Source organism: Eptatretus burgeri, chromosome 7 (assembly GCF_056783735.1).
Source record: "Eptatretus burgeri isolate ZD-2024b chromosome 7, Ebu_testis_v1, whole genome shotgun sequence".
Taxonomy (NCBI): Eukaryota; Metazoa; Chordata; class Myxini; order Myxiniformes; family Myxinidae; genus Eptatretus; species Eptatretus burgeri.
Window position 1 is genome coordinate 100926239 of NC_140967.1, and position 13691 is coordinate 100939929.

General features: G+C 48.1%; 1 protein-coding gene across 4 annotated transcripts; it reads left to right on the plus strand.

The window, feature by feature from the left end:
- Positions 1–140: 140 nt before the first annotated feature.
- LOC147023915 (putative solute carrier family 22 member 31) lies at positions 141–13305 on the plus strand. Of its 4 annotated transcripts, none has more exons than XM_085889910.1 (10): positions 176–401; positions 5645–6129; positions 6372–6475; positions 7573–7727; positions 9438–9606; positions 9697–9833; positions 9997–10105; positions 10764–10978; positions 11112–11223; positions 11892–13305. In XM_085889910.1, the coding sequence occupies exons 2-10, from the start codon at positions 5650–5652 to the stop codon at positions 12334–12336; spliced, it is 1926 nt and encodes a 641-aa protein (XP_085746036.1). In that variant the 5' UTR covers positions 176–401; positions 5645–5649; the 3' UTR covers positions 12337–13305. The 4 variants fall into 4 exon arrangements, with proteins under 4 accessions (XP_085746038.1, XP_085746036.1, XP_085746035.1 ...); XM_085889909.1 differs by having other exon boundaries at positions 183–366; XM_085889911.1 differs by lacking the exon at positions 176–401 and adding an exon at positions 704–728.
- The last annotated feature ends 386 nt before the right edge of the window (positions 13306–13691 follow it).

Genomic DNA, 13691 nt, shown 5'->3' on the forward strand with positions numbered 1-13691 from the left:
CACAAATACGAGTTCATCAATTCTTCACTTTAATATTGACTTGCGACGGTGGTGTATAAATCACGGTTATATGCTGGGTGATGGTTTTTTTTTGTAATCGGCATTTAAATCAAATGATCGATTAAATATGACTGCGTAGTGCCACCTTCGTCATTTAAAATATACCCCCAAGAGGGGAATATACGTCATGGACAAATACCATGAGTCATAAGAAAAAAAAACAAATGATGATGATGAGCAGGTTTACACTTCCGCCCTTCACTTGAAGTGACACGATGTTGTGACGAGTCGCCTCATGTTTAAGCAGGTCCTTTGAAAACACCAGTTTGAAAACCCTTCGGAGATGCAACGTGTGATGTGAAACAGGTGAGGCCGAGTCGAGTCGGCGTCGGGATCTCGAGGTAAGCCTTGATGTCGAATGTCGGGCTATCGTTTTGGGTAAGATTTGTGTTCATGTCGGGGACGGACCACATCCGCGCTGGATTTTTCTCTCTCGGACAACAACTTGTTTGCTCTCGGAATGCGTTTTGTTCATGTGACTTGTGGTTTGAAGAGCTTTTGTTTCTTTTCCGTTTCTTGAAAAACTTTCCTGGGATTAAACGGAATGGATGGTGAAATATGGGTGTTGGATCCTTGGTGGTGGGGGGGGGGGGTACAATGACACGTTTGGTTTATAAATCCTTGTGCTGTGTTTGGCACATGGTTGTTCACGAGGATCCAGCTGAGCGGTGAGCGGACTTGCGAGGACGCGCTCTGTCTCTCTGTCTGTCCCCCTCTGTCTGTCCCCCTCTGTCTTTCTGTCCCCCTCTGTCTTTCTGTCCCAACTGCTGGAGCTATCTGTCCCCCTCTGTCTTTCTGTCTCCATTGCTGGAGCTATCTGTCCCCCTCTGTCTTTCTGTCTCGACTGCTGGAGCTATCTGTGTCCCTCTGTCTTTCTGTCTCTATTGCTGGAACTATATGTCCCCCTCTGTCTTTCTGTCACTACTGCTGGAGCTATCTGTGTCCCTCTGTCTTTCTGTCTCGACTGCTGGAGCGATCTGTCTCCGCTGCTGGAGCTGTCTGTCCCCCTCTGTCTTTCTGTCACCACTGCTGGAGCTATCTGTGTCCCTCTGTCTTTCTGTCTCTATTGCTGGAACTGTATGTCCCCCTCTGTCTTTGTCACGACTGCTGGAGCTATCTGTCCCCTTCTGTCTTTCTGTCTCTATTGCTGAAACTATCTGTCCCCCTCTGTCTTTCTGTCTCTACTGCTGGAGCTATCTGTCCCCCTCTGTCTTTCTGTCTCTACTGCTGGGACTATATGTCCCCCTCTGTCTTTCTATCACTACTGCTAGAGCTATATGTGTCCCTCTGTCTTTCTGTCTCTATTGCTGGAACTATATGTCCCCCTCTGTCTTTCTGTCTCGACTGCTGGAGCTATCTGTCACCCTCTGTCTCTGCTGCTGGGGCTGCCTGTCACCCTCTGTCTCTGCTGCTGGGGCTGCCTGTCACCCTCTGTCTCTGCTGCTGGGGCTGCCTGTCCCCCTCTGTCTCTGCTGCTGGGGCTGCCTGTCCCCCTCTGTCTCTGCTGCTGGGGCTGCCTGTCCCCCTCTGTCTCTGCTGCTGGGGCTGCCTGTCCCCCTCTGTCTTTGTCTCCATTGCTGGAGCTATCTGTCCCCCTCTGTCTTTCTCTCCATTGCTGGAGCTATCTGTCCCCCTCTGTCTTTCTGTCTCGACTGCTGGAGCGATTTGTCCCCCTCTGTCTCCGCTGCTGGAGCTGTCTGTCCCCCTCTGTCTTTCTGTCACCACTGCTGGAGCTATCTGTGTCCCTCTGTCTTTCTGTCTCTATTGCTGGAACTATATGTCCCCCTCTGTCTTTCAGTCTCTACTGCTGGAGCTATCTGTCCCCCTCTATCTTTCTGTCTCGACTGCTGGAGCTATCTGTCCCCCTCTGTCTTCCTGTCTCCACTGCTGGAGCTATCTGTCCCCCTCTGTCTTTCTGTCTCTACTGCTGGGGTTATCTTTCCCCCTCTATCTTTCTGTCTCCACTGCTGGGGCTATCTGTCCCCTCTGTCTTTCTGTCTCTATTGCTGAAACTATCTGTCCCCTCTGTCTTTGTCTCGACTGCTGGAGCTATCTGTCCCCCTCTGTCTTTCTGTCTCTACTGTTGGGACTATCTGTCCCCCTCTGTCTTTCTGTCACTACTGCTGGAGCTATCTGTGTCCCTCTGTCTTTCTGTCTCGACTGCTGGAGCGATCTGTCCCCCTCTGTCTCCGCTGCTGGAGCTGTCTGTCCCCCTCTGTCTTTCTGTCACTACTGCTGGAGCTATCTGTGTCCCTCTGTCTTTCTGTCTCTATTGCTGGAGCTATCTGTCCCCCTCTGTCTTTCTGTCTCGACTGCTGGAGCTATCTGTCCCCCTCTGTCTTTCTGTCTCGACTGCTGGAGCTATCTGTCCCCCTCTGTCTTTCTGTCTCGACTGCTGGAGCTATCTGTCCCCCTCTGTCTTTCTGTCTCTATTGCTGGAACTATCTGTCCCCCTCTGTCTGTCTCTGCTGCTGAGGCTGCCTGTCCCCCTCTGTCTTTCTGTCTCCACTGTTGGGGCTATCTGTCCCCCTCTATCTTTCTGTCTCTACTGCTGGTGCTATCTGTCCCCCTCTGTCTTTGTCTCTACTGCTGGGACTTTCTGTCTCTATTGCTGGAACTATCTGTCCCCCTCTGTCTTTCTGTCTCTATTGCTGGAACTATCTGTCCCCCTCTGTCTTTCTGTCTCTATTGCTGGAACTATCTGTCCCCCTCTGTCTTTCTGTCTCTATTGCTGGAACTATCTGTCCCCCTCTGTCTTTCTGTCTCTATTGCTGGAACTATCTGTCCCCCTCTGTCTTTCTGTCTCTATTGCTGGAACTATCTGTCCCCCTCTGTCTTTCTGTCTCTATTGCTGGAACTATCTGTCCCCCTCTGTCTTTCTGTCTCTATTGCTGGAACTATCTGTCCCCCTCTGTCTTCCTGTCTCCACTGCTGGAGCTATCTGTCCCCCTCTGTCTTTCTGTCTCGACTGCTGGAGCTATCAGTCCCCCTCTGTCTTTCTGTCTCTACTTCTGGAGCTATCTGTCCCCCTCTGTCTTTCTGTCACTAGTGCTGGAGCTATCTGTCCCCCTCTGTCTTTCTGTCACTAGTGCTGGAGCTATCTGTCCCCCTCTGTCTTTCTGTCTCTACTTCTATCTGTCCCCCTCTGTCTTTCTGTCTCTACTGCTATCTGTCCCCCTCTGTCTTTCTGTCTCTACTGCTGGAGCTATCGGTCACCCTCTGTCTGTGTCTGTTTGTTGCTGGGGTTAGTTGTCTGTCTGTCTTGCTGGGACAGTCTGTCTGGAACACTTAGCAACATAAATTGTGGTATTGGACAACAGATCTGTGAATGTTCATCTCAGCTGTTTGTCCAACAGCAAGGGATGGAAACTTTTCATTATTTTGTGTGTTCGGGTCAGGTTTTGATTTTCATGATCTCTTCACTGAGCCTCGTCCGTATTCATCACTCCTTTTCACACCGTGATCCATGTCGTCTCACTCAGAACTCAGCGGTTGATGGTGGAGAGAACCTGAACTCCGTTAACCCCCACACATTGATGATTCATTGGTAGTTGACAAATTGTTTTTGAAGCCAGTCATTGTGTTTGCTTCAGCTACTGCAGTAGGTTGTTTGTTCCAAGCATTGATGATGATGTGCTTTGAGAATCTTTCTCTCGTGTTTGCCCGAGCAGATTATTCCGCAAGCTTCACGTGGCGTCTGTTTATCCTGGCCCGTTCCCGGGGGGGGGGGGGTCTGTTCGTTTCGTACGGATAAGCTCCGATTGGAGATCGACCCTCGCGTCTGTTTCATATGGATAAGCTTTGGCTGCGGATAAACCCTCAAGTGTCTCGTTTGGATTTTCTCTGATTTGGGGGGGGGGGGTGGGATGAAGCCTCGAGTCTTGCCCCCCCCCATATAGATTATCTTTGTTGGGAGATAAACTGAGATAAATCCAGATCCGGATTCGGATCTTCACCAAAATCTCATGGATTCGTCCTCGTCACACACCCAACCTGTCGACCAAGTTTCATCTGAACCCATCAATAACTTTTTGAGATATCCTGCAGACAAACAGACAGGTGAAAAACACAACCTTCATCCACCGAAGGCGTTTCTACGTTGGTGTAGTTCCTTTGTGAACGGAGGCGAGCCATCGTCGGTCATGAACAAATGACAAATTCTGCCCGAACCTCCAGAGGGCACTGCATCAGTGGCACAGCTGCACGCTCGGGCAATGATGCCACCCCAAAGCCTTGTGCTGCTATGAAAAGAAGAAGTTGGTGTAGTAGAAGCAGCGTGCTCTTGGTGATGCATCTTTTCACTGCTCCCGCATCACGTGTTGTGACGAGTCCACGCTGCACTTGATGGAAGAATGCTGAAGAGCAGTCGTCGTCGTCGTCATCGTCATTTCCTTTACCGAAGCTGGGCGGAGGTTATGTTTTCAGCCTTGTTTGTTTGTTTCTGTCTGTGAGTGGGATGTCTCACGAGGTAAAGGACGGATTCGGACAAAACTTGGTGAACAGGTCAAACTATGTCTGCCTCCTGTATTTCTGTTGCTGCGGCTGTCTGCATGCACGTCTGTCTTTCTGTGACGATGTGTGTGACCAAGGACTGATTGATTAGATTTTGGTGAAGATCTGTAAAGGATAATTTTTTTTTCTTCTTCATTATTTCCTCACTGATTCTTCACCATTTGAGAGATGGGGCCAAAAACCTTTGTATGGCATGATATCTTAAACGGCTGCGGATGAGTTTGGTCGGTGACGACCCCCTCTGATTCATGGGTAAGGTCTGGATTCAGGTCCATTTAAAATTGAGCTGATCCTTGGAATTCTGGGAATTTTATTTGAGGTTCCAACAACTTTTGGTGATTTATGTCGTGGCAGAAGATGCGTGCATTCAACTCTGAGCCGTCTTGCTTTGGTTTGACTCTCAACCCAGCTGTAAACTACCACTCTGGAATTTCCCAAGCAGGACATCAATGTGTGCCTCGTCCATCGGCGGAATGCTGAGGCTGAGGACCTATGTGCCAGCAATGGTTGTGTGTGGCCGTTATGGATCCCGAGCTGGCTTTCATGAAGAGTTGGCGATTTGTCACCAGTACCCTGAACAAATTTATTTCTCATCAACCAAGCTTTATTCATATGTTGGACCTGGCCAGCCGGTTTGTGAAAGACTTGAGCCAAAATAAGATGCACAGGCAGTTCAAAAAAATAACTTTGTTTGCTATGCTTGGGTCCTCCCGTCATTTGTGACGAAACATCCGGTGTCCACAGGGGACCTCAGAGTTGTACGGTGACACCTGAAGTCCACAGGGGACCCCAAACTGTATGGTGATGTCACATTTCCATTATGAGGCACAATTGTTCATTGAGAGACCACCATCTTGATTCATTGTAAGAGTTGTGCCAGTGTGGTGACCTCCTGCCCTTCCTCTGATGACCACTGTGCTTGATGGCTGCTTCACTGAATATTGGGTTTATGACTTTCGTCCTTCACTTTGTATTTGTACGTCCATTTTTCCCCTCACCTCTTTACATACTTACTTTGGCATTTCTTGTTTACCTTCCCCACCCCACCTGTCTTTTTTTAATTTTTTTTCAGTGACCATGGCTAATGTAAACAATCCAACTCCTCCGGCAAGTCAATTCCCACTCATCGATAATGTTGGCATCTCCTACGACCTGCTGTTGCAGCCAGCCATGGGGCCACCAGGCCGATCACTACGCTACTTGCTGGGACTCGCATTCTTGCCATTCTTCTTCCTTGGCTGTTTGCTGGCCTCGAATGCCTTTATGGTGGCATTGCCAGCCGACCACCGCTGTACTCCGGCACAACTTCCTCGGTTCCTTCGCAACGCCTCGCAAGAGCACGTCTGGGCCGCGCTGCTCGCTCGAGAGGATGAACTGGGAGTCAAAGCGGAGGATGTGGCTCTTGCCCGCTGTCGGCCTTTGAACTACTGGCCAGCTAACAAGTCTGTGGTTAACAACAGCCAGATTATAGATAACCTGAGGGTTGAAAACCGACCGTGCAAGGCCTGGGTGTATAGCAAACTCCACACTGGCTTGCGGGGAAGTGTTGTGACCGAGGTAAAGAAAAAAATACACCATACTCGTACTCTACAGTCCGAATTGCAACTTGTATATAAACATGTAGTTGTTGAAATCATCGTGTTCAACAAACATTTCTCTTTATCAGTGCCATGCGTTCTCCTCCTCTCGACCACGTGATGCTTCACTTGAACCCTCCCACCTCTTCCGAAGCCCGCTCCTTGCGTTTGTTTCTCCGGTGTTGCGGTGCATGGCTTTGATAGTCGTCTTGTTTCCACCAGTGGGACTTGGTGTGCAGTGAAGCATGGAACGTGCAAGTCCAACACCTCTCCTTCTTCCTCGGCTTTGCTGCTGGGGCCATTGCGTTCGGAACCCTAATGGACAGGTACGGAGGGAAGGTGTAGAGATTGCCACCCGTCTGCCGTTCAATACCCGGATTGCTTTGCTGTATCTTGTGCCAATGACAAAAGTACCCTTCAGTGTTCCTCGAGATCTTGTGAACCCTTGTAATGACGTATTTAGTTTGAAGTCACCTCTCCATTATGATGTCACGAGATGGCCACTTCGGTTGTGTTTCTGAGCATGGCATGTAGTTATTCCCATCGGGGGACGTGGCCGCTGTGTTTATCCACATCGATGGTAACGAGCAATTGAATCAGGAATTTAAAAGTGTCGCTTTTTAAAATTATTATAATTTTTATGATTATGATTATTTTATTTTTTTGGGGGCATCCATTCCCACCAATGAAAGAAATTGCTGAATTTTTTTTTTCTTGAAATCGGCAACAACGGAGTGTTTGTGTCTTTCAGATTGAAAGCGTGATTTCCCGTGAAAGTAATGGATTTGTGATGATTTTGTACAACAGTGTCTAAATATATAAATGACCGTTTTTACAGCCATTTTTCCCTGCTGTGCAGGGGTTTGGCTTTTTCTTGAGGCAATGTTTTATGGCCGGATGCCCTTCCTGACGCCAACCCTGGTCGCCTCTTACGACACACAGGGATATGGTACACCTATTCTTACCGGGGCATACACCGGGACCAGTACACTGGTACTCATTTCGCCGACCTCGGAAGGATGACAGGCTGAGTCAACCCCCTGGTGTATTAATTCAGTGGCCCAACGGGGCTTGAACTCAGGACCCTGGGATCCCAAGCCACCACCCTAACCACTAAGCCGACACCAGGCTTTGTACAACAGTGTCTGCAAAAATAATTTAATATGTGACTCACCTGTTGATGGGGTATTTGCGTACACAGGGAGGCCAAATTGAGGGCATCGGGGTTTGGGGAGAGGCCAGTTTGAGAAAAGAGAAGGAATTGTGTGGAATGAAATGTGGTTAAGGGAAATGTGACCGTGGTACTGAACTGTGTGTGTGTCTGGTGTGTGTGTACATGGTACGCCGTGTATGGTTGAGATACTGGGAGTGTAGACACATCACCATTTGACACTTTTGTTGCACTCTGTGCCCTGGAGTGCAGATGGGGACGTCGTTTGATTCTCCTCATCACGTTGCTGCTTTCTTGCCTTCTGGGCCTATTCCTCTCTCTATCGGTTTCCATCACCATGTTTACAATCCTGCACCTTCTTGAGGGCCTTTGTCTGCCTCCTGTCTACATATCTCTCTACCTTTACCGTAAGCACTGCACCACCTCTGCCATTCTCTCTTCCAGTCTGGGACATAATGATTATTTAATTTCATTTCCATCCCACTGCTGGGTTTCAAACATGAGTTCTGTCGCAAGCAAATACCATGCAATTGTGAACACCTTGTGTAAGTGACTAAACGGAAAATAAAGTTTGAGAGGAAAGTATTGAGCCAGAGAAATAATATATTGTTTCAAAAATTATTTGGGGGTTCATTGCACATCAGTAATCACTTGATGTTGAAACAAGTGTTTGTAACCCCAATTTGATGTCGAGGCAGCCCTCCCTCCTCCCGCCCCCAACCTGTCTTCTCCCTCTTTTTCCCTCTGTGTTTGCTCAACTAATCCAATTATCCCTTCATATCGTACAACTACACTTCAACATGGTGTCCATATGAGCTTGGTAAGACCACCCACGCATCCTCTGGAGAGATTGCGCATCCACGTGTGCCACTTCAGTGCTGCAGGAGAGAGACAGCTCCATGGGCGTTCGGGGTCGGGGAGGGCTGTCTATATAAGGCAGTGACCCTCGCATGCACAAGAGATGCCACAGTGTGAGCATGAGAAACCCAGGGAGATGCAACAGACTGAGACACGCCAGACAAGACACACAAAACCGGTGAAGGGTCTGAAGGGCGAGCCTGCTGCAAAGCGCCTTGGTGTCTCTGCCCAGCCTGTGAGGCCAGCTCGCGTCTCGCCTCCCGATGCTCACTGCAGGGAAGACCGCAGATGCCTATGCCACACACACCGCCGTCGACTCTTGCGTTCGTCCTGTGTTCCTGGACGAGTTTAACTATGAAGAATAGCTGTGAAAGCTATTACTGTCAAGGTTGAGCATGCCAATCGGTTTCTCTAACCTTTTTATTCTTCTTCCTTACTGTGTCCCATTCCCATTATTTATTAAAGCAAGATGCCTCGGAGTTGTTCTCCTCCGGAATCAAATTACCCTCAAAACTGTACATGCGTGCTGAAACTGTCGTGCGGAAAAACTGTTCAATACCAACCGCGCCGTGGAGTTTCCACTGGAAGTCTTGTGTCACTCGTTAGGGAATACTAACCTATTACTATGTAAAACCTTAATCAAGTAGCCATCAATTACACAATGGACAATGTCACCGACGAATCCTCCATCATGCTGACTCGCCTGCTTTCAGATCCTGTCTTGCATATGTTGCCGATTTCAGGCATTCAACATTGTCCATGTGAAGAGGAAGGTCCACTGCAGACTTGGCAGCATTGCACGTCATTGTCAAGTGGTACTCGAGACTCACTTCCTGGTAGTCTTTGGGAGCATTGGAAATGGCTGTTGCACCTGGAGAGCAATGAAACCGATACTCGCAGCAGGTTACTTCAAGGGCAAGGACGTTCCGATGAAGACCCTCTTCCAAAGATTGTGTATTCATCTTGTAAGGCAGCTCATTGCAGTTTCCAGAGTTCAAATGAATTTGGGTTTCAGATTATTATTGATGTCTTGCTTGTGGAAAGAATGACTTGCATTATTACTATGGCCCTGATGTGCTGGAATCTCCATTCATTTTCTATAAGATCTCAGGAGAAATTTAGGGTTTATGCATCTCCTTTTGAACATGCACATCCTATCCATTTGTGGATGACTGACCCTCGCATTCTTTTCCTCCCTCAAGAACCTGAACAGGTCGGTGATTGAGGAGCGATCCTTCACCTGTTTATTTTTTTTCTAGAGGTGGAGCTTCGCACACCTCAGGGCAGAATGATGGCTGCCATGTTTACCATGCTGATGATTATGGCTGGCAAGATGTTCCTGCCAGTTCTTGCCTACGTTGCGACCGACTGGCACGTGCTTCGAGCCATCCTCAATCTGCCACTTGCACTCACCCTTTCCCTTGCATGGTAGGTTTCCTCTTGCTCACCCCTTCGCTGGTACGTCATCCTTCGCTACCCCCTTGCCCACGTCCCCCACTGACGACCTTTCCTTTCCAGGAAGCTCCCAGAGGTGCCCCGGTGGTTGCTTTCCACACGACAGCTCGCTGCAGCACGTACTGCAGTCGAGGCCCTTGCTGTGGAGAATGGTGCTACCAGTCCTGAGTTTTGTACCCAACGCAATGAGGTCTTCCATGGTCTGTTGTGATTACTTGCTTTATTTATTTATATAGAAATGCTTTGTGAATCTCCATCCCCCATTCCCTTCCCCACCCCCTTTGTATTGAGCATGTATATTTACCAGCCTGTGGGCACTGAGGAAACAGAATATAACATCTTTCATGGAATTTTGTCTTCCAGAGATTGAGAAGTCCCTGGAGTGTTTGGCATGCCCTCGGTTCTTTGGATTTGCAGACCTTCTGGCGAGCAGGAATATTGGCAAGAATGCAGCCATTCTCTGCCTCATCGCGTAAGTACGATGATTCGAGTGCACGAACCCTTTATTGACGTGCTACATGGTTACAAACTACAAACTTGCCCTTTTTTAGGTCATATAGTTGGGGACAAAATGAACTCTGTCATTTATATGGAAACCCCATGAAAGAAAAGTTTGAAAATACCAACTATGATTGAGCGAGATCGGTGATCCTTGGCTGTGGGAAAGCGTCGTGTAATACCTGTGTACATACTTCGGGTGTCTCCGCACAACAGGAGCCGAGTTCATTCATACAGACATTGTTGTCTTGCATATCTTTCACAAGAATTGTAAGAATTTCCCACGTAAGCCTCGATGCCCCATGGAATAGTGAGAATTTCCCGCAGGGCTCAGAGGTCTAATCTCACAAGGACAAAGCTGTGGATCTACCAGAACGTTATACATCCTCATTAATTGCTTCACTTCACCAGGGGCCATTTTGTAGCATTTCCTCGATTATCCAGGAATCTTCATAATCTTTAAAATCCGGCCACCACTCGAGTGAGCCGTTGCATGTTCTGTCACCTTGGGTTGCACACATTCTGGATCAAATCCGAATTTCCTGTGCTCCTGGTGTGGAGCCTCCTTGTGTGAGCTTTATGATTTTGGGCCTTGAACGATTTCATCTCTGTCTGATTTCTTTGTAAGACAGCTTTCTGAGCGGTGGACTTCTCGTCGACCTGAGTGAGGTGCTCTCTCAAGGCCTGCCTGCCTTCCACGCTTCCTACCTGTCTGCGGTTGGAGCTGGTACGGTGGGGTGCCTGCTCATGTGCCTGTTCGTCGACCGTATCGGACGCCGTCCCTTCCTCCTCTGTATGCTGGTGGTTGTTGGCCTGGCCAGCCTTCTCCTGCTTGCTTTGCCCCATGGTACTCAGTTTCTTGTTGCTCATCACTTTATTCCTTCAAAATTAAAGAGATTGCTCCCATTTTCTGACCCCCCCCCCCCATTTCTTTCATTTTGTCCATCAATAGCTTTTGCTTATTTTTTTATCCCTTTCAGGAGCAGTGGTGTTACTATCCGTTCCCCTATCTCTGCTTGGGATCCTCGGCACTCATGCCACTGGTGGCCTGGTAGCCTTTATTGCTGCTGAGGTTTCTCCCACGGCACTCAGGTGAGATTCCTATTTGCTGGAGAATTATCGGGCCTCCCTATTCAAGCAGGCCTCGAGTTCCCACTACATATCATTTGTCGGCTTTTGCATGAGAATCCACAATGATGCTATCGTTTGTTTGATTTGAGAACACGTGCGTGTAACATCCACTAATCACTAATAAGAGTACAATGAAGAACTGGACTTGCTGGTGAAGGCTTGCTTCATTGCTCCGCCGAAAGGTTCATGTCAAACGTCAGCTTCTCCTCGCTTCCCATGGTGGTTAGCATACCTCGATCAATGTCCTTTTGATTGCATCCATCGGTCTACCCGTCCGGCACAGATCGACACTGGGCCTTCACCAGCAAGACGAGTTCTTCATTCTTTGTAAAATGACTCTCCACTTTGTCCAGTACATACCAGTTGTGAAAATTTCTCCACTTTGTGGTTTACAGGAAGGGCCCTGATCTAAATTGATCAATGGTTTCCCTTTCTTCCCCATAGTTAAAAACAATATGTTGTTGCTTCAAGCTTCCCCTCGCCCTGTTTCAATCAAAACCTTTCCCTTTGCTTCAAAAGTATTTCAGAGCTGAGCATCACAGTCACTTTCCATTAACCCCGTACCACGCAGATTAACGTTTATGATCATCACACTGTCTGTAACCCACTCCCCCCCTCCCCCATTGCAGGGCAGCAGTGCTTGGTCTGGTGTTGGCCAGCACATGTCTTGGCAAAGCGACTTCTCCATTCATTCAACTTCTCCCCCACCAAGGAACCTTCCTCCAACGCCTCATCTTTGCAGCTCTTTCCCTCGTCGGCTTACTCAGCGTAATGTTCCTGCCCGAAAGCCGTCTGCGTCCACTTCCCGACACGCTCGCGAATGCCGAGGCCTTCCGCAGCCTCCCGGCCGTAGCTAACCCTTTTGGCCTTGCTTCTTGCCATGCATGGGGCTGCTTTGGTCGGCGGTTTTTACGCGACAAGGTGCCGCTGTTGAAGCGTGGCTCCTATGAAACGACATTGTACTCTGGGCAGGCGGAGCAAGGTTGGACGGAGGGTGGAACCATTCAAGTGAGGTCACAATCTGTGGATCCTTCTCTTCTGCCTCCTCCCAGTCGACATCATTGTGATAGTTGAATATCCAGGACAACGTGGTACATGTCTGATGTTATAACCATATCACCATGGCTGAGGCCAAATTGGATGGAGGTTGTTTTCTGAACTGTGCATTTTGAATGTGGTGTCCATGGTGATTGATCACCATGTTTTCAAATGAATTTTAAAATCGATCTTCGAGCAAAGAAGTCGTAACTTTAAACCCACTCACTGGTGCATTTCCGTTAAGCTGTGTTCACCTCGAGTTCTGTTTTGGAGAAAGGGACCGATAATGGAGGCGTTGTGCTAACAATGCTTTTTAAGCTTCGTAACAGAGTGGGAGTAGGGTTTGGGGTGATGGATGTGGTGAAAGACTTGGGCATGGCCATGGATGGTGTCCGAAAAATATATTTGGAAGGCACCAAATCTGGAGTGGAGTTTGAGGTTTTTATCCTTTTTTTTTGTTTGTTTTGTCATAAGACTTGTGGAAAGAAATGGTTGTGTCACATGATGAGGTAAAGGAAGATTGACAAATCGACTGTTGGAGAGAGTGAGATTTATCAGCATTATAAAATATGAGCCTGTTGCCACGGGGGTCTCGTGACCTCATCTCAAGATGAGTGCCATTGTGAGCTGAGTTTGGGCCTGTGATTATCTATTGTTTCCCCTTTAGTGATGATTGCTCTCACCACCACCCCCTTCCCCCCCCCCAAGGATTCCTTGTTGGAATTGTACCCGTGCTCGTACAATGGCATTTTCCTGGTCTGCTCAGCGACTTGGATCACAGGTTTTATACGGAAAGGATTTGATGGGAATGGGAACTTTCTGTTGATGTGCAATCAATTATGGCCTTGTGTCGGTGTTCAATCCATTGCACTCGCGCTCTGTAGGTGTTCGATCGGTCACACTCTCGCTTTATAAGTGTTGTATCGTACGGTGCCTGGTACTTGCTGTTTGCATGACAAACACACATGCTGTACTTGTAGACAAAATTAAATTTTGACGTCACGACTTGCTTATTTTGCATTTGGTTTGCCATTACACCGCCAACTTGAGCTGCATCTCTTTTTAAAGGTGTAATTATTAAATTTCTCATGAGGTGGGGGTGATTCTTTGAAAGTCCTTGTTATATGGGATCAATCCTTTAATCTACATTTGATTCTGGATGTGAAAATGAGTTACAAGTTGATTGTTTAGTTCCACCAACAACCCTTATGTCCTCCTTGGTCATTTTGTTCAGTATCCTGAACAATATCTTGATAAGTTGCCCACTTGACTGTGAGCCAGATAGCCCTCGACCTCCTCCCCCCCCCTTCTTCTTGTGGGGTCAGTTGTGGAAAATTTTTGCTTCAAGTCTTCCACAAACGAACAGGAATTTGTAATTTGTTTGAGGTGCC

Bases quoted from the DNA above. Each gene is read 5' to 3' on its own strand.
- LOC147023915 (XM_085889910.1), top strand. From the start codon at position 5,650: ATGGCTAATGTAAACAATCCAACTCCTCCGGCAAGTCAATTCCCACTC. The intron at 6,476-7,572 runs GTACGGAGGGAA...CCTGGAGTGCAG, and splicing joins TTCGGAACCCTAATGGACAG to ATGGGGACGTCGTTTGATTC. The intron at 9,607-9,696 runs GTAGGTTTCCTC...TTTCCTTTCCAG, and splicing joins CTCACCCTTTCCCTTGCATG to GAAGCTCCCAGAGGTGCCCC.